This window comes from Balaenoptera ricei, chromosome 3 (genome assembly GCF_028023285.1).
Source record: "Balaenoptera ricei isolate mBalRic1 chromosome 3, mBalRic1.hap2, whole genome shotgun sequence".
In the NCBI taxonomy this organism is placed as follows: Eukaryota; Metazoa; Chordata; class Mammalia; order Artiodactyla; family Balaenopteridae; genus Balaenoptera; species Balaenoptera ricei.
The window spans coordinates 181,383,228-181,405,789 of NC_082641.1; the positions used below are offsets into that span (position 1 = coordinate 181,383,228).

At 58.9% G+C, this 22,562-nt stretch overlaps 2 protein-coding genes across 4 annotated transcripts; both read right to left on the bottom strand.

The window, feature by feature from the left end:
* Positions 1-206: 206 nt before the first annotated feature.
* On the bottom strand, positions 207-1,404 carry TIMM13 (translocase of inner mitochondrial membrane 13). Its single transcript, XM_059918926.1, has 3 exons — positions 1,211-1,404; positions 1,059-1,127; positions 207-882 (listed from the first exon to the last, which is right to left on the bottom strand). The coding sequence occupies exons 1-3, from the start codon at positions 1,328-1,330 to the stop codon at positions 784-786; spliced, it is 288 nt and encodes a 95-aa protein (XP_059774909.1). The 5' UTR covers positions 1,331-1,404; the 3' UTR covers positions 207-783.
* Positions 1,405-1,989: 585 nt separating this feature from the next.
* Positions 1,990-22,288, bottom strand: LMNB2 (lamin B2). 3 transcript variants are annotated; one of them, XM_059918929.1, is made up of 12 exons: positions 22,010-22,288; positions 13,423-13,559; positions 9,409-9,565; positions 9,201-9,326; positions 7,398-7,568; positions 7,193-7,318; positions 6,845-7,065; positions 6,456-6,738; positions 6,270-6,377; positions 5,626-5,745; positions 5,331-5,444; positions 1,990-4,719 (listed from the first exon to the last, which is right to left on the bottom strand). In XM_059918929.1, the coding sequence occupies exons 1-12, from the start codon at positions 22,286-22,288 to the stop codon at positions 4,678-4,680; spliced, it is 1,884 nt and encodes a 627-aa protein (XP_059774912.1). In that variant the 3' UTR covers positions 1,990-4,677. The 3 variants fall into 3 exon arrangements, with proteins under 3 accessions (XP_059774912.1, XP_059774910.1, XP_059774913.1); XM_059918927.1 differs by having other exon boundaries at positions 6,270-6,738; XM_059918930.1 differs by lacking the exons at positions 13,423-13,559; positions 22,010-22,288 and having other exon boundaries at positions 7,398-7,565; positions 9,409-9,491.
* Between the last annotated feature and the right edge of the window lie 274 nt (positions 22,289-22,562).

The following is a 22,562-nucleotide window of genomic DNA, read 5'->3' on the forward strand; positions in this document are numbered from 1 at the left end:
AAGGGGGGATTTTGTTGCCAGACCTAAGCCAGGTCTTTGCTCAAAACCTGCCACCCTCTCCGCCACACCTTCAGCAGGAGTGAACATAAATCTGTAAGTTAAAGGGTCCAGAGGTAAGAGACGAAGCTACACGCACAAAGAAAAAACCAAGTGGAACCAGCTGGGACCAAGATGGCGGCAAATCCAACCTCCAACAGACCCTGAACCTCATTATGTGTTGATTTTACTATATTAACATATTAAATGACACACCTACCAAAGGCCGGTACATACATTAAAGACCAAAACAGGATAAAAACGGTGTCCCCCCCCCCAACTCCCTCAAAAAAGCCTTGCCCCTTCCCCAGTAGACTAATGTGTGTACCTCCCCATCATTAACCTCACTCCTCCCTTCAAAATTAAATCCCCCTCGCCAGGTGGGTGAGAAGTTCAGCTGTGAACTTAGCTCCCGCTGTTCCATTTATTCGGCCACCGAATAATACTCGTGCTGTGTCAACCCTGCTGCGGCCCCAGCAGGGTCCACAGGACTTAATTCGGTAACGGGCGCACAAGGGGAGGTGGCACCGGGGCCAGGGCCCTCCCGAGACCCAAGCTACACCCACTAACACGTGTGCATGTAGGCGGAGGGGCCGGGCAGAGTCCCAGTTGTCCCAGCACCAATCTTGTTCTCATAAACTTCTGGCAGGCAGTACGCACAGGCTGACCCCGCCTCACAAACAGCATTTACGGAAATGGGTCCGGGGCTGGGGCAAGGCTGGGGGGTGGCCTGCTGGCGCGTCGCGGTCACATGTTGGCTCGTTCCCGCTGCAGCCGCGAGTTATAGGCACGGGACACGGTGTTCCAGGCGTCCATGTAGCGGTCCATGCACATGGCGATGCACTTCTAGGGACGGGGAAGGCGCACGGCTCAGGTCTGGACCGCAGCCGGCGCCCCCACCCCCCGGCAGCGGACTGCGCACGCGCCGCGGCCCCACTGCGTCACCCCGTTAGTCCGCGTGCACGCGGAGAAGCCTCCCCGCCGGGTCAGGGCCCGCGACCCCGCCGGCCCCCCGCGTTTACCTGCTCCGAATTGTCCAGGGAGCCCCCCGGCTTCCCGATGCACTTCCGGAAGCACTTGTCCGTCATCCTCTGTGGGGACACGCGAGCCCTCAGTTGCGACGCCGGCCCCCGGCGGACCCCGCCACCCTCTGCCCCCCGCCCCCGCCCCGGACCTGCAGCAGCTCTTGCGCGTTGGCCACGGCGATCTGCACCTTCACCTGCTCCATGATAAGCCCGGGGTCCAGCTTCCCGCCGCCGGAGCTCCCGAAATCCGAGCCGAAGCCACCCTCCATGGCTCCGCAAAGTCAACCAGACGGCGGCCGCGTGTGCCCACCCGCACCCACGCCGGAAGTCGGACACCGCAGGACCCCACGGGAAATGGAGTCCGAGCGGGCTGGGGGCGAGACTACAGCTCCAATAAGGCCGCGCGGGGCCTCCCGCGCATGCGCAGACAAAAGCGGGCCAAAGTCGGTTTCCCGTGTAGGACTCCGGGGAGAAGAGAGGGACACGGGGCCAGAGGCCCGCCCCTCCGCGCTCAGGCTCCGCCCCCCAAGTGTCCCTCCGCACTTGCGCACGGGGCGGTGGGCGTGTCTGCACTGCGCTTTGGGCTGTGGGGCGGGGTGGTAAACCAGGGCGTCATGTGACCAAAAGCACTGAGGAGTGTCAGTGGATCAGGTGGGAAAAGAATGCAGAAAACTGGGGCTTCCCTGGTGGCGCAGTGGTTGGGAGTCAGCCTGCCAATGCAGGGGACACGGGTTCGAGCCCTGGTCTGGGAAGATCCCACATGCCGCAGAGCAACTAGGCCCATGAGCCACAACTACTGAGCCTGCGCGTCTGGAGCCTGTGCTCCGCAACAAGAGAGGCCCGCGCACCGCGATGAAGAGTGGCCCCCGCTCAGGGGCTGGGGCTCCTGCTTCAGCAGCCTGGCGTGGAAGTAGACTCAGAGGGAGAATTTAAAACCAAAATGTTTATTGGAGTGTTGTATAAAAAAGTTTCCAGTCATAAAACGTGTATTACAAATCCTCGGAGAGAACAAAAGACCACACGTTTGGCATGCATCGTAAAAATCACCAACAGACCTCTGAGACCTGTCTAAACAGCCGAGTTCTTGAAACCGAGCCCACTAGCGTGTAGTGCTGACGATACCTTTCAGGCTCAGAATTAAGACCTTTCCAGTAGCTTTAATGTCCTTGAGGAATGTCAGTCCCAGCTCGGATATGCTGATATAAATAGAACTGCTGGGTAGATGGTGTGGGTAAAAACGAGCCCAAGTCTGAGCTTGGCTGTTGTAGAAACAGCTGAGCGCCCAGACCGCGGGCGGGGAGCGGGGGGAGGCGTTGGTGTCTCCCAGGGGTTGGTTCCTGCCGGCCACAGGCCACATCCCCGCAGGCCGTCCCTCCCCAGGGCTGGGAAGCATGGGTTTTCTCCAGAAGGGTGCTCATCACATGACAGGGGCTTAGAAAAAAGAATCGCTTCTGCATCATTTTAAGTGGCTTAAAGTTAAGTATGTTTAAGGACATATGCAAATTCGATTTCCCAGGCCCTGGCTGACATTGTAACATTGGACTCTGCTCCGTGTTTTCAAATACTTGATTACCAATGACCGTCACCAGCCTCCAGCCACAACTGGCCACCAGTCCAGTGCACCCTCCCTCCACCAGCCAAGGGCATCCCAGCGCCTGTCTGGGCCACTTCCAGGCTCCACCCAAGATCTCAAGCAGGCAAGAAAATTCAGCTGCTGGGAACAACCCCTACCAGTGAGCCTGGGGGCTCTGCAGGCACTAGGGCAGCCCTCTCCCTTCCTTCCTGTCCTCTAGCCCAGCCTGCAAAACTACTTCAGCAATTCAGGCCCCAAATTCCAGGACAGACCTTTGTTCCCCAGAGACTCCCAAAATACCTTGAAGGATGTAGCCAGTGCAGTTCCCACTTGCTTGAGGGCCACCTAGCCCCACTCTCCCAGCACCTCATCAGGCTCCCCAGACCCTCACAGCTCCCTCAGCTCCTGCTACGTCTGGGAGAAGGAAGACAGCCTGCAACCTCACAGGCCTGCAAGCACTCCTGGGCAAGTGCACACTGGGGGGCGGGGGGACGCATTGCCAGGGCAGGGCAGCTCCCCGAGGAGCTGTTCTGGTAAGAGATGTCTCCCTCCACAGGGGAAACAGCCTGCGGTCCAGGTGGCCATGGAAAGATGCTCGGACTTAAAGCCAGAGTCTGTAGGGGATTCTAGACTCAGCAGCAGCTTAAGTTTTATCGGCCACTGGCACTTTCCCGGCCTGGGGCTCAGGCCTCGGGCCCTTGTCGCCATGATTCCCAGGGAAAGGAGGCAGACGGGCTGCTCCCGGCCTGGGGTTGGGGCAGGCCACCTCCATGGCTCAGTATTGCGTCTTTTAAGACTTGAGCTGCGCTTTCTGAAAGAAGTTTGCCGTCTGGGGCCTCAGAGTCCACAGAGACAAGCCCCCCACTGCCACCCCCTCGGGGGACTGTCCTGGTGACCCTGGCATGAATGAGCCTCTGAGGTGGGATCCCGGCAATGTGTGTACTGACCGATGTAAAAAAATAAATATCCGTTAAAAAAATAATTTCTGTGTATCTACGTGGCAGAGGTGTCGACGGTAAGCTGATGCAGGGAGGGGGCCTCCAGGCAGCCAGAAGCTGGGCCGTGACATGGAGACATCCCGGAGGGGCCAACTGGCCCTGGCAGGTCTGTCTCAGAAACACCACTTCAGCAAGAAGTTACAGAGGAAGCCGGGATATTAGTATATGCCCAAGAATACACGTGAGTCAGCGTGCCCCATGCACAAGGCACAGAGTCGGAGAACGGGGAGTCCAGCGTCTCGCCCTGAAGTCGCCCTCCTCCGACGGGAGGGTGGGAAGCGGTGGTTACAGGTGGACGTAGTGCTGGCGCCCAAGGCATTTGTTTCCGAGTTCGTCACACCTGTCCCCTCAAGGCTGACCTGAGGACAAGTCTTACAACGGAACCATCCCCGTAAGGTGAGGAACTCAACTGCAGAAAGCCCCAGAAACGTGAGGTTCCAGCAGCCAGAGAGGGGGCCAGGAGGCCGACCCCACGCACCCCAATTCCTGAGAGCACAGCAGAAATTGTGACAAACCCCGAAGCCCAGGCCTGACGGTAAAAGCCTGCGATTCCCTTGTTCCGGTGCTCGGTTGGCTGAGCCACCAAAATTCCACAGGGTGCCCCTTCCCCCTACCAGGTCAGAACCTGGATTCTGAATCTGGTTGTTTTAAAAGCTTAATAAAACAAACAACTATTGGATTCCTACGCGCAGTTCCACTCTGTCCACCTCAGGCCTCTTCTCCCGCCCTGACCCCAGGCTGCAGCTGAGACCGAAGCGGTGGACGGGCCCCCTGGACTCCCAGCCCAAAGGCCGCTAGCCACTCGGCTCCTGGGCCCCGAACTCAACCGAAAGGTGAGAACGGGGCACTGAACACTCTGGACAGTGGTGATGAAGGGCCCAGGGAAACCCAGCGACAGGAAAGCTCAGCAGAGACCCACCCCCACGCTCTGGCAGTTTGCTTCAAAACTCTCTAGAAATGTACCAAGGACTAAAGAAGCCAATGATATAAAAATAGTTTTCAGTGGCCCTGGATAAAGAAAGACGTGTGATGAGGCATGTTCTGTTCACATGACGCGGCAGCCTCGAGAGGTGGTCCTCGGGTCCCCCTGCAAGGAAGGACGGCACCAGTGAGGAGGCCAGGAAGGTAGCTGGTGGCCCCCAGCCCCCTCCAGGAGGGGCTGGACCGGGGCAGGGCCTGAGCCACCATGAGAAGCTCAGCTCCCGGCAAGATGACCCCACCCTCAATGGTCCCTGTTCCAGAACCTTCCATGTCTCCCTCATCTCTGTTCTGAGCTACAGAACACGGTACAATTGTTTCAGACCCCGGAGAGTCTTGCACTTATATCTCATTCAGTGTGGTTCCTTGGCTCCCCACCTTCCCCCCAAAGCCATTATTAAGTCACCAGCACCCCACTCTGGAGGAAATGTGGTAACAGGGGGTTCACTGAGAACCCTCGGGGCTGCACCAGCGTCACTTTGAGATGCAATAGGCTTTGAACACCCCACTCCCAGGGTGCCCGGGCCAGTACCCTGAGGTCCACACAACAAGCAGGCCCAGGAGGCGAGAGCAGCCGGCTCCACGGCCTGCCTCTGGCTGTGAGCTCTGAGGCCGGGCCGAGCCAGGGCGAAACCTGGGTGGTGCCCAGGGCAGCCGCGTAAACAGGGCCCACAGGCGTGTGCACGTGCGTGTGTGCGCGTACCGCCTGGGAGCCTCTACCTGCTGATGGAAAAGATCCTCCTCTCCAAACTCGGCCGCCTCGTCCTCACCCTCCTCCCCGTTCTCGGCCTCCCGCACCACCGAGGACTGCTTCACGGTTCTCATGGCCACTTCCTATGCGAGACGATACAGCAGCTGCAGACAGCCACCCCAGGTGCTGGGGGCCCAGCCCACAGGCGAGGTGGTCAGGATGCTCGCATGCCCAGGACCAGGCCCAGGCTGCACTCACTTGCCCTGCTGGCCAAGGCCCCACCCCAGGAGGGACCCCAGGACCGAGGCAGAGGGAGGTGCTCACCTCCCCGTCAGCATTGACCACAACGGTCCGGAAGCTCTCGCCCGTGCCCCAGCTGTTCTGGCTCTTCCATACGAGCGTGGACGGGGGGCTGTGAGCCACCCCTGCACCGGCTGCCCACACCTGGGGACACAGGAGGGCCTCCGGTTAATGTCAGCTCCGGTCCCAGTGGCATGTACCACCAGCCGGCCCTCTATCACAGGCTCCCTCGATGCCCTGGGCGTTTAATCCTTCTGGCCCTACTGGGTCCTGGCTAGGGATGGTAGTCACCAGGGCATGGAAGAGACTGAGGTTCACAGTGACCAAGGGCTCTCATCTTGGCAAATGGGCCAGGCTGGAATCGGAAGCCCTAGAGTCCATGCCTATTGACTGTTATGTGTCTCGCCAGTGCCTGGACAGACAGCCCAGACAGCCTGGACTCAGCCCCACCTCCACCATGGACCCCCGGCACATCCCTTAGGCCCTCCCAAGGGCTCCAGGGAAGCCCGGATGAAGAAACACTGGCACACAGGTGATCTGTGACAGCAGGCAGCTGTTCTCAGCGCCAGGGCTCCATCCCTGTAATGCTCTCCACCCCCACCCCGGTCCCCTCACCCCATCGCAGCCGCACCTCACGTCCTGCCCGCTCCCTCTCCGCAGCCACCTACCGTGACCGTCTGGCCAGCCCGCAGCACATACTTGGGCGTGAACTTGTAGGCGATCTCCTCCCCTTCTAGGATCTGCCTCTTGATCCTCCAGTTGCCCAGAGACTGATCCTGGCAAAGGGGACGGGCGTTGGCCCACGGCTCCGAGAAGACCCGCGGGCCTCCCCACGGGTGGGGTGGGGGCCTCACCTTGTCCGAGCTGTTCTTCAGCTGCACGAACTTGCCCTCCAGGTCGATCTCCTCGATGCTGATGCTGCCCGAGGCCGAGGCCTGCTGGGCCAGGCGGAAGCTGCTGCTGCCGCTGCTGCCCGAGCCGGTGCCGCTGGAGCCCGTGCCCAGCGGCTCCTGCACCTCCAGCCGCTTCCGCTTGCTGCGGCCCAGGCGCCCGGACACGGACACGCTGCTGCCGCTGCTGCTCGATGTGGCCCGCGAGATGGTGATGCGCGACGACGGGCTGGGGGACAGCTTCAGCCTGGGGGCGGGGTCGCGGGGTGACTGGGGGCCGGGGGGGGGGTGCCGCTGGCCCTGCCCAGGACAGCACGCTCGCCCCACCCCCGCCCACTCCGCACCGCGCCCACCTCTCCTCCTCGCCCTCCAGGAGCTTGCGGTAGGCGCTGATCTCCATGTCCAGGGCCAGCTTGACGTCCAGCAGCTCCTGGTACTCGGCCAGCTGCTGCTGCATCACATCCCGCATCTCCGTCATCTCCCGCTCCTTGGCGTCCAGCATCTTCCGGAACTTGTCCCGCTCCCCGGCCACGGTCTCCTCCAGCTCCCGGATCCGGTCCTCAGCCGCGTTCGCCTGGGGCGGGGGTCCACGCGCGTCACAGGGGGAAGCCCGGCCACCTCCGGGCCTCTTCCCCGCACCGACGACGGCAGGAGGGACGGGACAGGGCCTGAGGAGGGGACAGGGGGCTCTGGCGAGTCACCTGCTTCTGGAGGCCGGAAAGCTGGTAGCTGAGGGACTCAACCCGCATGCGGGCCTCCTTCAGCTCCTCCCGAGCGGCGCTGGCGGCCTTGTCGTTCTGGTCAGAGATCAGCTTGGCGTTGTCCAGCTGCGGGGATACGGGGAGTGCGTGAGAGCCCGCGCGGGGCTGGGCGGGGCTGGGAACCGCCAGAGGCGCGCATGCGCACCTTGGCCTGGTAGGTCTGCTCCAGCTCCAGGCGGTACAGCCGCACTTGCTCGTCGTGCTGCGCCCGCAGCTCCTCCAGCGCCTGGGCCATCTTGAAGTCATACTCCTGCTGCCGGCTGCTGTCCACCTCCACCAGGCGCTGCTCGTGTCGCCGTCGCGTCTCCCGCACCTCCTGGGGACACAGCCGCGCGCTCACCGCCCCGGCCTGCTCACCAGCGTCCCCGACCCACCAGGGGCTGGACCGAGGACACGAAACTGTGCCAACCGTGACCCTCTGGGGAGGGGCCAGGTCGCCTGCTCACACCCCACGGCACAATTCACAACCACTGAAGAGCGGCCGCCCAGCATCTCCCAGCTGACGGCCGATCAACACACGGGTCCCTCCACACACAGGAACATCACTCAGCCATGTAAAGGGGTGAAGCCCTGACATCCACTCGCTACAACGTGGATGGACCCTGAGAACACGATGCTCAGTGAGAGAAGCCAGATACAGGATACGCAGCGTGTGATTCCACTGATGGGAAACGTCCAGAACAGGCAGAACCACAGACACAGAGAGTGGATTCGTGGTTGTCAGGGGCTGGAGAGGGGGATGCGGTGACTGCCAATAGGGACGGGGCTTCTATTGGGGTGATGGAATGTTCTGGAAATTAGATAGAGGTGATGGTTACACAATACTGTGAATGTGCTAAATTTCACTAAATTAGTTGTATACTTTAAAATAGTTTTGTTATATTAAAAAAAAAACTGGAATGCTAATGGTAACAGGTACAGAGTTTCTTTTAGGGGGTGACAGAATGTTCTGGAATTAAGCGGTGATGGCTGCACAATTCTGTGAATGGACTAAAATCCAGTTTAAATTGTAAACTTTGAAAGATTTCTGGTATGGGAATGTTTCAATAATGTTATTTAAAAAAAGAATTCCTGATGGAGCCCATCCCAGGTGTCTGGGGTCCGAGATAGGACAGCAGTGGGTCGAGACAGTGACCAGCTGACAGATGCCCCGGCCACATGTGTCAGGAGCTGACCAGACAGCGGTGGAGTCAAGGGCAGGGGGGGCAGCCCCAGAGCTCAGGGCCTCGGATGAAACTCACTCCACAGACATCAGTCACTCATCTCTGGCACCGGTTTGTGGAACAATAGGAATTGTTTCTAAAGAAAGCCAAACGCATTTACAAAGGAGCGTGGTGGAACCTCGGCCGAACACCCACCCCCACCCCAGGCCCGCCTCAGGGACCCTCCAGCCCCCCGCGGCCTCCTCACGGGATCCCTGACAGATGTGGGCTTCCGCTTGGCGCCCCTGGCCGCTCTGGCTGGAGCGGGGCCTGGCTGGAGGTGGAAGCCGCTCTGCGGCTGCATGGCCACCCTTCCCGCCAGCGCTCTTCCAGGGCAGTGAGCGCAGGAAGTGGCCCAGCCCCCAGGGTTCTGTTCTGCACCATGACAGCACAATGGGCTGTGATGAGGTGGGAGGGCCCGGGGAGCCCCGAGGCCCAGAGATGAGGAGGCAGGGGAGGGTCTGCAGGGGGCTGAATTGCGGCCCCCCCAAAAGGTGTGCCCACGTCCTGGTCCCCAGAACCTGCAAGTGTGACCTTCCTGGACAAAGGGTCTTTGCAGATGTGATTAAGTTAAGGGTCTCAAGACCATCCTGGATTATCCAGGTGGCCCTAAATCCAAGGACAAGTGTCCTTGGAAGACACAGGTGAGCAGGGGAGAGACAGAGACGGCCACGTGATGATAGAGGCGGGCATCAGGGTGACGCAGGAAGGAGGGAGCACCCTGGTTCCGCCAGGCGGGGCCCCACCTCCTCAAAGACGTCCTTGCGGAAGGCCAGCTCCTCCTGCAGGCTCTGGCAGCGGTTCTCCAGGTCCACGCGCATCAGCGTCTCCTTCTCCAGCTGCTTTTTGGCCACCGCGTGCCCATCCTCCGCCTGGAGACGTGGGACAAGCAGCTGGTGACGCTGTCTGCCTCAGCACACGGTCCTCGGGGGCCTGCAGCCCACCCACAGTTACCTTGGCCAGCTGGGCCCTCAGCTCCACCACGTCGTTCTCCAGGGCGCGCTTGTCGCTGAGAGCGGCGGCCAGCTCCGCCTCACTCTGGTGGAACACGGACTCCAGGTCCCTGACGCGGCCCTGGGCCACCGTCAGCTCGCCCTCCCTCTTCTTTGCGCTGAAAGTCAGGGGCAGAAGTTAGCAGACAGCCCCGATGCCCAAGGCCAACTTCACATCTGCCTCTGGGCCCCGGGCCCCGACCTAGCATCCCTCACTTCTTGGCACCAAAGGCGCCCCATCTTCAAACCCACTCTGTACCAGGGGGACCCCACCGGCCGCTCAAAATAACCCTCAAGACGTGGGTTTTCATGTCCTTTTCCAAGACTTTTGGGCACAGGAAGGGTCATGTAGAGGAGAACTCTGATTTTTTTTTTTTAATGTATTATTTATTTACTTTTTCTTTTGGCCACGCCGTGCGGCTTGCAGGATCTTAGTTCCCTGACCAGGGATCGAACCCGCACCCTAGACAGTGAAAGCGCCGAGTCCTAACCACTGGACCGCCAGGGAATTCCCTGTGTATAATTTATTAAAGTAACAAATTAAAACCTCGGCCTTTGAAAAGTCGATCTCATTTGTAAACTTAAGCTGTTTCAGGTGGGCTTGCCCAGCTTCTAACAGACAATTATCTCCAACATGAAATATTTAAGATGCCAAATAGACTTTTCTAGCACACAACTCTTAAAAAAGGGGGAACGTTTCTGAACGCTGCTCTAAACCTCCTTGGGGTTGACAGCTTGCGCACCTCCCCACCAAGGAACTGAAGCTGCCCGGCGGCAGGGGGCCACCCAGGGTCTCTGCCGGTGGGCACTGCAGGAGGTGGAGCAGCCCTGACAGCCCACCCCTTCCCTGGTCCCGACAGCCACAGACGCCCCCAAGACAATGCCCGGTGTCCCCTGGGGGCAGGACCACCCTGGGTGACAACCACTGGGAACGCCACACCAGTTCGAGGCGACGGGGCATAAAGTCCAGTGACTTCAGCCTCCAGGCTGACCCCGTCCTCACAGGAGCTCTGTGCAGGGGCTGCACCGATGGCCTCTATGAGGGTCTGGGGGCCCTGCAGCCCACATTCCTGAGCTTAAGCCACACGGTCCTGGTTATTCCACTCACGGCGTGGGGCTGCAAACCCCACATCCCTGGAGGGTTTGGGGAAACTAGAACCATTTGACACATCATTCCTGAGGACCAGCTTCGTGGAAAGACCATCCTCACACTAGAGATACATCTGCCAACACCCCTGTCCTCATGGAGAACTTTCTCATGGGTGCAGACAGCAGTGCAACCTGCTGCCCTCAGCCGTGAACGTGCGTGTTCCGAGGCTGGATGAAGCGGGAGGGGAGGGATGTGTGTGGGGCAGGAGCTGCTGGGCGTGGCCCTTGAGCTGGAGCCGTGAAGCCAGGGGCTGGGCCTTGTCTTTGGCAGGATCGGGGCGTCGGGCAGAGCAGAATGCAGAGGCCTGGGGTGAGGTGTGCGGGCAGGTCAAGGTCAGCCATGAGGCGAGGGCGACGGGAGCAGAGGATCAGGAAACGTGACAGATTTCTAGACATCTTCACCCCATTCTAGGGTTCCACAGAACGACACAGAATGGTCCAGAAAGCAGGGGTGCCAGCAGCCCTCACTGGCTTAAGTGCCTGCTTCTTAACAGCTTCAAGGCACGAAAGCAGATTCCTCCCCTGGAGCCCTAATTCCTGGAGGATTAGGCGGGAGCACCCGGCCTGTCACTCCTCCACTCGACCACCTGCGTTTCCATCATCACAGGGTTTTCGCGATACATTTGGTAGGAAAAGAAAAGCACTGGCTGTAACCTGTCAGGAGGTTCACCTTGCTCGCTGTCACGTGCCACCCACACCTGTCTGCGAGGGCTCTGAGCCGAAGAGCGGGAAGCGAGGCTGTCGCACGAAGCACCTGCGGATGTGAGTGCCCACAGCCTGGGAAGCTGTCCTCCCAGAGCAGGGGCCAAAGTAAAAGCCACCAGCCCGGGTGCCCGACGGCGGGCACAGCTGCTACCCGAAGCTGTCGCAGGAGCCTGGAACACGGCCGAGGGGCTGGGACGGCATCACGACACAGGTGCCATCGATGACCAGGCTCGAGGTCAGGAAAGCCTTCTGTTGTCTGACGGCGTCCACCTTGAGTTTAAATTTAAAAAGGTGGAAAAGAAATGCACCAGATCGGCCTCGGAGATTCTGTCTGGGCGGAGGCTCATGGAGACTTTCATTTTTCTCTTTAAATTAAATGCATTATCTGCTTTCTCGCCAGGGAGTATCTATGACTCTGATAAGCAGAAAGAAACGTGACCTCTCGGCCCAGACGAGGAGCAACACGCAGGTTAAAGGTGTCTGGGAGGTTCCGGGGCTGAGAGGGGCTGGGGGAATTCCAGAATTCTCCTAATCTTCTCCAAGAAGCTCAAGTCCCTTTTTAATTAAAAAATGTAATAAATTGGGAATTCCCTAGTGGTCCAGTGGTTAGGACTCCGCGCTTTCACTGACGAGGGCGTGGGTTCAATCCGTGGTCGGGGAACCAAGATCCCGCAAGCCGTGAGGTGTGGCCAAAAGGGAAAAAAAAAAAAACAGTAATAAATTGATGGGATATCCAGTTTACCTGGCTGTTTTAAAAGTGTACAGATTGCCTTTGCTGCTCATCAAAGACCAGGTGACTATACTGTGTGGGTCTGTCTCTGGGCTCTCTGTTCTGTTCCACGGAGGAACCAGAAACACATCACTAAGTGACAGAAGACAGTCTGAGAAGGCGACACACAGTGATTCTAACTCCAGGACATTCTGGAAAAGGCAGAGCTACGTGGGGACAGTAAAAGGATCCTTGGTTTCCAGGGGTTGGGGGGAGGGATGGGTCAGTGGAGCACAGGGGATTTTCAGGGCAGTGAAACTACTCTGTGTGATACTATGATGGTGGACGCGAGTCAGCGTACATGTGTCCAAACCCAGAGACTGCAGGACACCAACGGAGAACCCCTATGTCAACTACAGACTTCAGCTAAGAAGAATGTATTAATATTGGCTCTTCAATCCTAACAAAGTGGCATACCCATTACTGCAAGGTGGTCATCATCGGGGACCCTGGAGGGGGATTTGGGGAAACCTGTACTTTCCACTCATTTTCCTGTAAACCTAAAACTGCTCAAAAACAAAAACAAAAAAATCTCTATTAATGATAATTAAAAAGTCTACTAATTAGAAAAAAATGAAAAAGAACGCTGCAAACGTGAAGGTGGCAGTCAGCTGCTGCTGCGACTATGAACAGGGACGCAGGAGCCCCGGTCCAGGCCTCAGCCCCGGTCCCTGCCACGCAGAGGGACCATGGATGACTCCTCCCCACACCTCGTCCTCAGCTTCCCCTGTAACCGGAGGTGATGCCAGCCAGGACCTGCTGGGGTCGCCGTCAGCGGGGAGGGGATCTGGTGTCCCTCACTGGGTCCTTCATCTAAACACTCGTCGAGTTTACATCACTTTGTTCCTTCTGCTACCATCACCACCAGCACCGCCTTGTCCTCCAGATTTCCTGAGCCTTTTACTCGGGAGCAGGTGGGAGATGGTGCTCAAGAATGGGAAGAGAAGGTCACCCGCCGCCCCCGGCTTCCCACGTGAGCACCCCCAGGGGACTCGGGGGCCCAGGCTGGGCTCTGTGACCTGGGGCACCCCTTCTCTGGGGAAGGGGAGGGGCACAGGGCTACCAGCTACCAGGGATTCAGTCCCAGGAGAGCTGCTGGGTTTTAACTCTTCCTGGGGCCAAATTATATTGGGGGATAAAGGCTCTAGACAGGGCGGCCAGAGGGCCAGGCCACAGAGGCCATCCCCACCCACCCAGCGGCCCCCAGAACCCACACGGCCCACTCCCAGGAGGGCTGCCCGAGCCGGGGGCCCCGCTCAGATGGGAGCCGCCACCTCGCACAGGGCGACAACCCCTGCCCTAGCCCCCTGTGCGCCCCAGAATCAGGCAACATCACGCCGGCTACAGCCCCACCTCTTGTTGGCCTCCTCCAGGTCGGCCCTCAGCTTCCCAATTTCGATCTGCAGCCGGGCCCGGTCCCGGGCCGTCTCGTCCAGCACCCGGCGGGCATCAGCCAGCTCCGCCTCATACAGCGTCTTGATGCCGCTCACCTGGGGGGACAGCCAGGCCGAGGTGAAGCCCACCCTTCCCCACCAACACGGCTCCCGCTCACCCTGACACTGCCCCACCAGCCCCGGGCCACCCCAGCCTGCCCAGGTCACTGGCCCCCATCACTGGCCGCCGCTAGGTCACACCTGCCAGCTGGGCACACACCTCAGGTCTCCCGTCAGCCTCCCTGCCCCACCTGCCCCACGCCGAGGGGCACAGGGCCGTGAGCGTGTTTACAAATATCTGGAACCAACAGGACAGTGAGACACCACCTCCCCCCACGAGGTTGGCTACCGTGGAAACGACAGTCGATAACAAGTGCGGGTGAGGACAGGGAGGAATCGGCACCTCCACGCGTGGCCAGGGGGTTAAAACGGTACAGCCACCACGGAAGACAGTCTGGCGTTTCCGCAGATGGACAAACAGAGCAACCACCAACCCGGCAATTCCACCCCCAGGCATCTACCCGGGAGATATAACACACATCTTGCACAAGACCCATGCGCATGCGTTCACAGCCCCATCACTCCTAATGGCCCCAAAGTGGAAACAACCCAAATGCCCATCAGCAGATGACGGATAAACAGCATGCGGTCCCTCCACACACGGGAGCACCACTCAGTCGTGAAAAGGGGTGACGCCCTGATACTCGCTCCAACGAGGACGGACCCTGAGAACACGATGCTCAGTGAGAGAAGCCAGACACAGAAGGACCCACAGGGTGTGACTCCATCGATGGGAAACATCCAGAACAGGCAGATCCACGGGGACAGAGTGGGCTAATGTCAAGGGAGTGGAGGAGGGTGAGGGGGTGACCAGTAATGGGGACGGGGCTGCTTCTTCTTTTTCTTTTTTAGTGCAATTCTGTTTTGTTATGTTTTTTTTGAGATATAGTTGATGTACGATATTATATAAGTTACAGGTATACGACACAGTGATTCGCAATTTTTAAGGGTTATACTCTCTTCATAGTTACTAAAAAATATTGACTATACTCCCTGTGTTGTACAATATACCCCTGTAGCTTATTTACTTCATACATAATGGTCTGTTCCTCTTACTCCCCTACCCTATCTCGCCCCTCCCCAAGAAGGGGTTTCCTCTGGGGAGGTGGCTGCACAGCTCTCAATATATTAACCACTCCTGAACTTAGAGCAGAGTTTAACTGGGTGAACTTCGTGAGACGGGAATTATACCTCAGTGAAGCGGTTAAAACACTTTCGGGGGCTGACACAGAAGGCAGACAGAGGGTGACAAGGCAGCTGGCTTTGAAAGTGGCACCATTTCCCACAAAACTACAACAGGGCAGTGAGTGTCTGTGCCAGGGGTCGGAGGTCAGCTTAAGGCCTGGGAGGGTCACTCCCCTCCCTTGCACAGGAAAGGCCCCTGAGCTGACGAGGCTCAGGGGAGCTGCCAAGGGCCTGCCACTTGGTTGGGTGACCACCATCCCCGTTTGCCTGGAACCGAGGGGATTCCAGGATGTGGGATTTTTCAGGTTCAAACCGGAACGTCCCAGGCAGATCAGAACAAATCCAGAAGAGGTGGGATTTAGCAGCCAGTCTGATCTCAGACTCCCACCCTCTCCGGCTGGGGCCTGGCTCTCCCACCTCAGTCCAGCACTCCTGGTCATTTCATCCCACAGGTAGGGGGGGTATGGGCTCTTAGCCCCATTTCACAAATGGGGAAACTGAGGTACAGGACAGCACACTGCCCTCTCCTGACCTGTCAAGTTACGGGGCAGAGCAGTCCGCTGGGGGCAATTCCGAGAGGGGGACACGCGGGGGATGTGTCTCTGCCCTCTCTCCCCACCCATGTCACCTTCCAGAACTTTCCTAACCCCAGTGGAGGGCCTGGCACCTAGGCAGGGATCTCAGATAAGATCTCCGGCCCCACAGGCTGGGTTCCTACTGGGGCCCTGTCTCTCCAGCCTCCCCTCATGGCACGAGGGGCGCAGATGGACCAACACGACAGGAAACCAAGGCGAGATCAGAACAGAAACTGTTGGGGCTCAGGGGGCAGGAAACCCAGCACGAGATCCTGCACGTACGCCTGACGCTTATCCACCGTGGACGTCAGCGTTAATTTTGACTTTTAAAATATCCCATTAAGATACCACTCATGGGGATTTCCCTGGTGGTCCAGTGGTTAGGACTCTGTGCTTCTACTGCAGCAGGTGTGGGTTCGATCCCTGGTTGGGGAAGTTCCATGTGTCACGCGGGGTGGCCAAAAAAAAAAAAGGTAACACTCCCGCCCCTAACCCGGCCTGCCCATGAGAAAACACCAGATGAACCCCAATGGGGACACTCCTGTCCCCACCTCACAGCTGCCCAGGGCCCCAGGAACCAGGAAAGGTGGGGAACCAGCACAGCCCACAGGGGCCCAGGAGACGGGAGACCTGGATGTCACAGGGGTCCTGAGGGGTCCTGGGGCAGAGAGGATGGGGGGCCAGCTCAGGAGATCTGAGCAAAGCTAAGGTGATGCAGCACTGTCGGAGAGTGAGCTGTGAGACACACTGACATGAGATACTGATGGGGACCCAGTACCACCCTCGACCTCTGTCTGTACACCTAACACTGACCCAAAAAGTAAGCTCAAGCAATTCAAAATACATCGTGCGTTCATCTCCGTGAGCAAGAATGTGGGTGTCCTGCTAGACTTCGTGCCCAAGGCGAGGGCCTCACTTGCCCTAGGCCATCTTGGGTGACTCTCGGGGGTCTTGTAAAAGAGCAGGCAGACCTCAGGGACACAGAGGGTCCCGTTCTGAACCCCTGCAATAAAGCGAGTATCACAATAAAGCGAGTCATAAAAATTGTTTGGTTTCCCAGTACATATAAAAGTTATACCCAAGGGGACTTCCCTGGTGGCGCAGCGGTTAAGACTGCGCTCCCAATGCAGGGGGCCCAGGTTCGATCCCTGGTCAGGGAACCAGATCCCACATGCATGCTGCAACTAAGAGTTCACATGCCGCAACTAAGGAGCCTGCCTGCCTCAACTAAGGAGCTGGCGAGCTGCAACTAAGGAGCCTGCCTGCTGCAACTAAGACCCGGCAGAACCAAATAAATAAATAAATAAATATTAAAAAAAAAAAAAAAAAGTTATGCCCAGGGAATTCCCTGGCGGTTCAGTGGTTAGGACTCCGCACTTTCACTGCCAAGGGCGTGGGTTTGATCCCTGGGAACGGATCTTTATCCCACAAGCCACATGGCTCAGCTAAAAAAAAAAAAATTTATGCTCACACTATCCTGTAGTCTATTGACCGTGCAATAGCCTTGTGGCAAGAAAAACAATGCACAGCCCTTATTTAAAAATACTCTAGGGCTTCCCTGGTGGCACAGTGGTTAAGAATCCGCCTGCCAATGCAGGGGACACAGGTTCGAGCCCTGGTCCGGGAAGATCCCACATGCCATGGAGCAACTAAGCCCGTGCGCCACAATTACTGAACCCGCGTGCCCAGAGCCCGTGTTCCACAACAAGAGAAGCCACCACAATGGGAAGCCCGCGCACCACAACGAAGAGTAGCCCCGGCTCACTGCAACTAGAGAAAGCCCGCGTGCAGCAATGAAGACCCAACGCAGCCAAAAATAAATAAATTAAATAAATAATTTTTATAAATAAATAAATAAATAAATAAATAAATAAATAAACAAACAAACAAACAAACAAACTAACTAACTAACTAACTAACTCTATTAGGACTTCCCTAGTGGCGCAGTGGATAAGAATCCGCCTGCCAATGCAGGGACATGGGTTTGATCCCTGGGCCGGGAAGATCCCACATGCCGCGGAGCAACTAAGCCTGTGAGCAACAACTACTGAAGCCCGTGCGCCTAAAGCCCGTGCTCCGCAACAAGAGAAGCCACCGCGGTCAGAAGCCCACACACTGCAGCGAAGAGGAGCCCCTGCTCGCTGCAACTACAGAAAGCCTGTGCGCAGCAACGAAGACCCAACACAGCCAAAAAATTAAATAAATAAAATTTTTTAAAAATTTTTTTAAATTTAAAAGAATAAAAATACTTTATTGCTAAACAATGCTGTCACCTGAGCCTCAGCGAGCTGTAATCTTTTTGCAATAGCAACATCAAAGGTCGCTGATCACAGATCACCATAACAAATAACACAAATGAAGAAACTGGAAATATCTGGAGAAGGATCAAAATGTGACACAGAGACCCGAAGGGAACAGACTTGCCCAAGGCAGGGTTGCCACAGACCTTCAATTTGTAAAAATGCAGTGTCTGCGCAGCGCAATGACCCGAGGTGTGTCTGTGCTAGGTTCTCACAGTGTTTTGCACCCCCATCTGTGTGTCTTAGTAAGGCAGTCCTCTACAGCCAGGGCTGCAAACTCAGGCCCAGGGGCCAAAATTCCAGCCCACCACCTGTTTCTGTCCAGCCTGTGGGACTAAAATGGTTTTTATATTTTTAAATTGGCTGGGTGAAAAAAAAAAAAAAAGAAAAAGGTATCTCGTGACACAGGCACCCATATGAAATGCACATTTCAGTGTGTATAAATAAAACTTTATTGTCAGGCAATCTGCACATTCTTCCATGTACTGCCCGGGGCAGCTTCCCCACCACAACGGCCGAGCTGAGTGCTCAAGCCTGAAACCGTCAGCCCACAAAGCTGAGAACAACTCCAGCCCTTTCCAGAAAGCATCTGCCGAACCCAATCGACAGCACTGGGACGATGCAGAAAATTCTATCTAGAGGAGGACGCGCAGACGGCCGATGTCACAAAGGCTCTTTCAGACCAGTGAACAGGGGTTCTCCGGGCAGGCCTGTGCCTTACTGCACTGTGACACTTGGGACAGTCCTGTGGGAGCCCCGGGCACAGCTTGGGCCTTTAGTTCTGTCTTTTACGGCCGGTGCTGCACAATCGCCGAGCCTGAGGAATCCCAACAAATGTGTTAGCACGTGTTGCCGTGGAGGAGCAGGGTTCACGTCACCTGAGGCGGCCTTTTCCTGGGGTCCCAGACTTACCCTGTGAGGACCTGCCTGTGTCCCTGGGGGACAAAACTGCCCTGGGATTGAGAACCACAGCCAAACACTGGCCCTCCCCAAACTCCCAGAGCCCAGCTCAGCTCTTGCTCCCGGGGTCCCCCTGGGGAGCACCCCCCGACCCCCGCAGCAATGGGACACCTGGGCAGCAAGGGGGAAGAAAGCGAAGCCCAGAGGAACTCAACATCCGGTTGGGGAGGCTCCCCGGAGAACCCCCCTCCCTCCCTGGCCCACTCCTGCCCCCTCAGCACCCATGATCCTTCTCAAACAGAAATCTGGCCAGCCCCCAGCCTCCCAGAAACCCTCCAGTGACATCTGCACGTGGCATTCGCCCCAGTACCGCTCACCCGGCCAGAAGATGCATCATCTGACTCCCGATGGGAAAGGCCAGAGTCTACAAGTGGCCAGCCCAGGCTTGTGGATGGGAATCTGACTTTTTACCTTATGCCCCTGGACCCTTCGGATTGATTACGAGCACACAGTGCGCTCACAACACTTTAAACTGCATCATCACAGGATTCCTTAAGTGGCTTCTCAGCCTTGACACTAATGGCATTTGGGGCCAGATCATCCTCTGTGGGGGACCCTCCTGGGCTCTGCGGGGTGTGGAGCAGCATCCCTGGCCCCCAGCCCCTCGATGCCAGGGCCCCCCCCCAAGTGTGACAACCACAGATGTCCCCAGCCATCACCCAGTGTCCCCTGGGGGCAGATTCCTTCCAGGTGAGGAGCTGCTGAACAGGTAAAGTGCCCTCTGGGAGGCCTGACACACCACGCCCCACCACGCCCTCCGTGCTCAGCCAGCCTGAGCCCTGGAGGCTCCCAGAACCTGCCTGGCCCGCCCATCAAGCCCCGCCCCTCTGTAGCCCTGGCCACTTGCAGGTCACTCCCTCCGCACAGCCCACATGACCACACCACCTCCTGCTCCAGTAGGTTACCGGCTCTCTCCACTGTCCAGCTGAGAGGGGCATTTGTCATCTCACCCCCAAGCTCTAGGACAGCAAGCTAGTGGGAACTCCCCACTCCCGCTGCAAACACGCCTGTCACCTGGGTGGCCCCAGGTCCTGAGCACAGCCCTGGGGGGTGCTCACCGTGGGGCCGGGCTCCCCTGCTCCCACCCAGCAGTCCTGCATCCCAACCAGCCTCGGCAGCTGCCCAGACACATCAAGTTCCCCAGGCCCAGCCTCTGCATGCGCTCTCGGGCACAACGTCCATCCAGCGGGGGCCAGCACCTCACGTCCATCAGGCCCACTAGGCCACCCCCGCCAAAGGTCAGCACGGTGGTTCACCCCGCAGGTGGGACAAGAGGCTGGGGGGAATGACCCCGGGCGCTGACCAGCCTGGCAGGGGGGACCTGGGCCTGCATCCCGAGGACGAGCACGCGCTGCTGAAGCAGGTGGCCACGCTCTGGGTCGGGCCACTCCAGACCCATTGTACAGACAACAAAACCAAGGCTCTGGGAGGCTGAGTGACCTGCCCAAGGTCACAGATTAAAACCAGGGTTTGGATCCCGAGTCTTAAACCAATCACAGGCAACCTAATAGAGCCCCACCAGCCACCAAGTCTTCTGCCTCCCTGGATGCCCACGCCACACTTTCCGGGCCCGTCGCTATCCTAGGGACCATCAAACAGGGACAACATAACGCATGGGGTCCTTCCTTCCACTGCTTTTGTTCTACAAAACAAACGTGAACTCATCGTGGCCCCACAAACAAGCCCCAAAAGTAGGTATTTATTATTATTTCCAATTTACAGAAGAGGCACTGAGCCCAGAGAGGTTAAGTGACTTGCCCAAGATCACAGAGGGTACGTGGCTCCCAGAAATGACCCCCCCCCCACCTCCCAACCCCCCTGAGGCTCTCCTCCCAGAAGTCGGTCACTGGGCCCATTCTCCAGAGTGGGAGGCCAAGGCTCAGAGAGCTAAGTGCCAGCTTCAGACCATGACTCTTGCCCGGGGCCCACAGGGGAACCACATGGTGGACCTCCCTCCCCCTTATTCTGAGGACCTGCCATTGGGTTGGGGGGGCACCAGTGGGAGAAAAGGAGGGCACTAGGTTGGCAGCCAGTCTGGACACACCCCACCCAGGACCCCCAGACAGCTGCCCTCACATCCCCTTAGGGGACAGGGCTTGTCCAGCCCCTTCTCCCTCAGTCTGCACCAAAACTTCCCGCTGGTTCCCCAAGAACTCATGCTTCCCCCTCCCCTCACATCCCCCAGGACAGGGCAGGGGCTACCAGACTACTAGGCTCCTGCTCACCAGCCAAGGGGTCCCAGGGCCCAACTAAGGGCCTCCCAAATTTCCCATGGGACCTGGGAGACATCAGATTCCCCCCCTCTGACCCCCGCCCACCCCAGGCCCTGGTAAAAGACCGAACCTCCTGCCTAACCCCACCCCAATCCCCGAACTCCCTCCCCAGGATTCATTACAGGACCCCTGCAAAGTTCCAAGGAGAACTGAGACCACTGGCTCACCCCAGAGACACCCCCTGAGACCCCCCCACCCCTCCTTAGGGCTCCCTCAGAGGGTCTGAGCCTCCCAGTCTCCCCAGAGACCCGAGAACCTCCCCCATTTTCTCCTAGGACACCCGAACACCCAGACACATCCTCCAAGACTCACCACAATTCCCTTAGGGGTGGGGTCCACCCTGGCTCACACCCCATCACTCAGGGGCCCCCTAGAGCTCCCCGAATCCCTTGGTGGGCAGGGCCTGCCCCATCTCCCCCCGCCCAGGCAGGGCCCCCTTCACTTCCCCAGGCACAACCCCCCAAGGTCCCCTGGGGATCCCTCAGAGGAGGGGGCCTGCCCAGTCTGCACCCCTCACTCAGGCCGACCCCCCTCAGGGGACTGGTCAGCCCCAGACTCATGGGATCCGTGAAACACCCAGGACACCGCCGGTGGGTGGGGACCTGCTCCAGGGTGCACCCTCACTCGGGGCCCCCCAGGTACCCTGGGGACCCACCAGAGGACGGGACTCGCCCTAGTCTGCCCCCGTTTCTCAGGGGATCACTCGGGGGCTGGGGCCGGCGCCAGTCTCCACCTCTCGTACGGGGAGGTGGGGTAGAAACCCCTGGGGAGTCCCTCGGGAGCGTCCGTCCTGGCCTCTACCCTTCACTCAGGCCCCCCGAACCTCCCCGGGGACTCTCAGAGGCAGAAGCCCGCCCCGGCGTGCACCCCTCACTCGAGGGACCCCGAGATCTCGCCGGACCCCTCGATGGGCGGGGCCGGAAACAGTCTCCACCTCTCGCACGGGAGGGGTCCCCGAAACCCGCCGGGGACACTCAGAGGCCGGGGCCCAACCAAGCGTGCGACCCTCGCCGGGGCCCCCGAAGCCCCCTGGGGACGCCTCGGTGGGCAGGGCCCGCCCCAGTCTCCCCCTCTCGCAAGGGCGTCCCCGAAGCCCCCCGGGGACCTTGAGAGCCCGGCCCGCCCCAGCGGGAGCCCCCGGCGCCAGCGCCCACCTCGCGCGTGGTCACCTCCTCCCGCTCGGAAATCTTGAGCTGGAGCCGGTCGTTCTCCAGCTCGAGCGCGCGGACGCGGTCGATGTAGTGCGCCAGGCGGTCATTGAGCTCGCGCAGCTCCTCCTTCTCCTGCAGCCGCGACAGGCGCGTGGGCGACAGCGGCGTGGCGGGCCCGCCCGCGCGGCCGGGCGGCGGCGTGGCCATGGAGGCGGCGGCGGCGGCGGCGGCGGCTCGGGGTCCGCGCGGCTCGGAACGGCGGCCGCGGCTCGGCGGGCTCATTCAATCCGACCCGCCAACCAAGATGGCGCCCGCAGCCCGCCGCCGCCGCCACCGCGGGGCAGCCTGGAACTTGTAGTCCGGCCGCCGCCGCGCGCGGCACGCCGGGAGCTGTAGTCTCCCGCTCAGTTTCCCGCGCTGTGCCGGAGCCAAACCGCCGGGGTCCAAATCCCAGCTGGGCCACTGCGTGACACCGGGTTTCTGGCCGGGATTCAGTTTCCCCTCTTGTATAACCTACCTACCTACCTCTTTGGAGAGTCATTAAAATTAGGTGAGG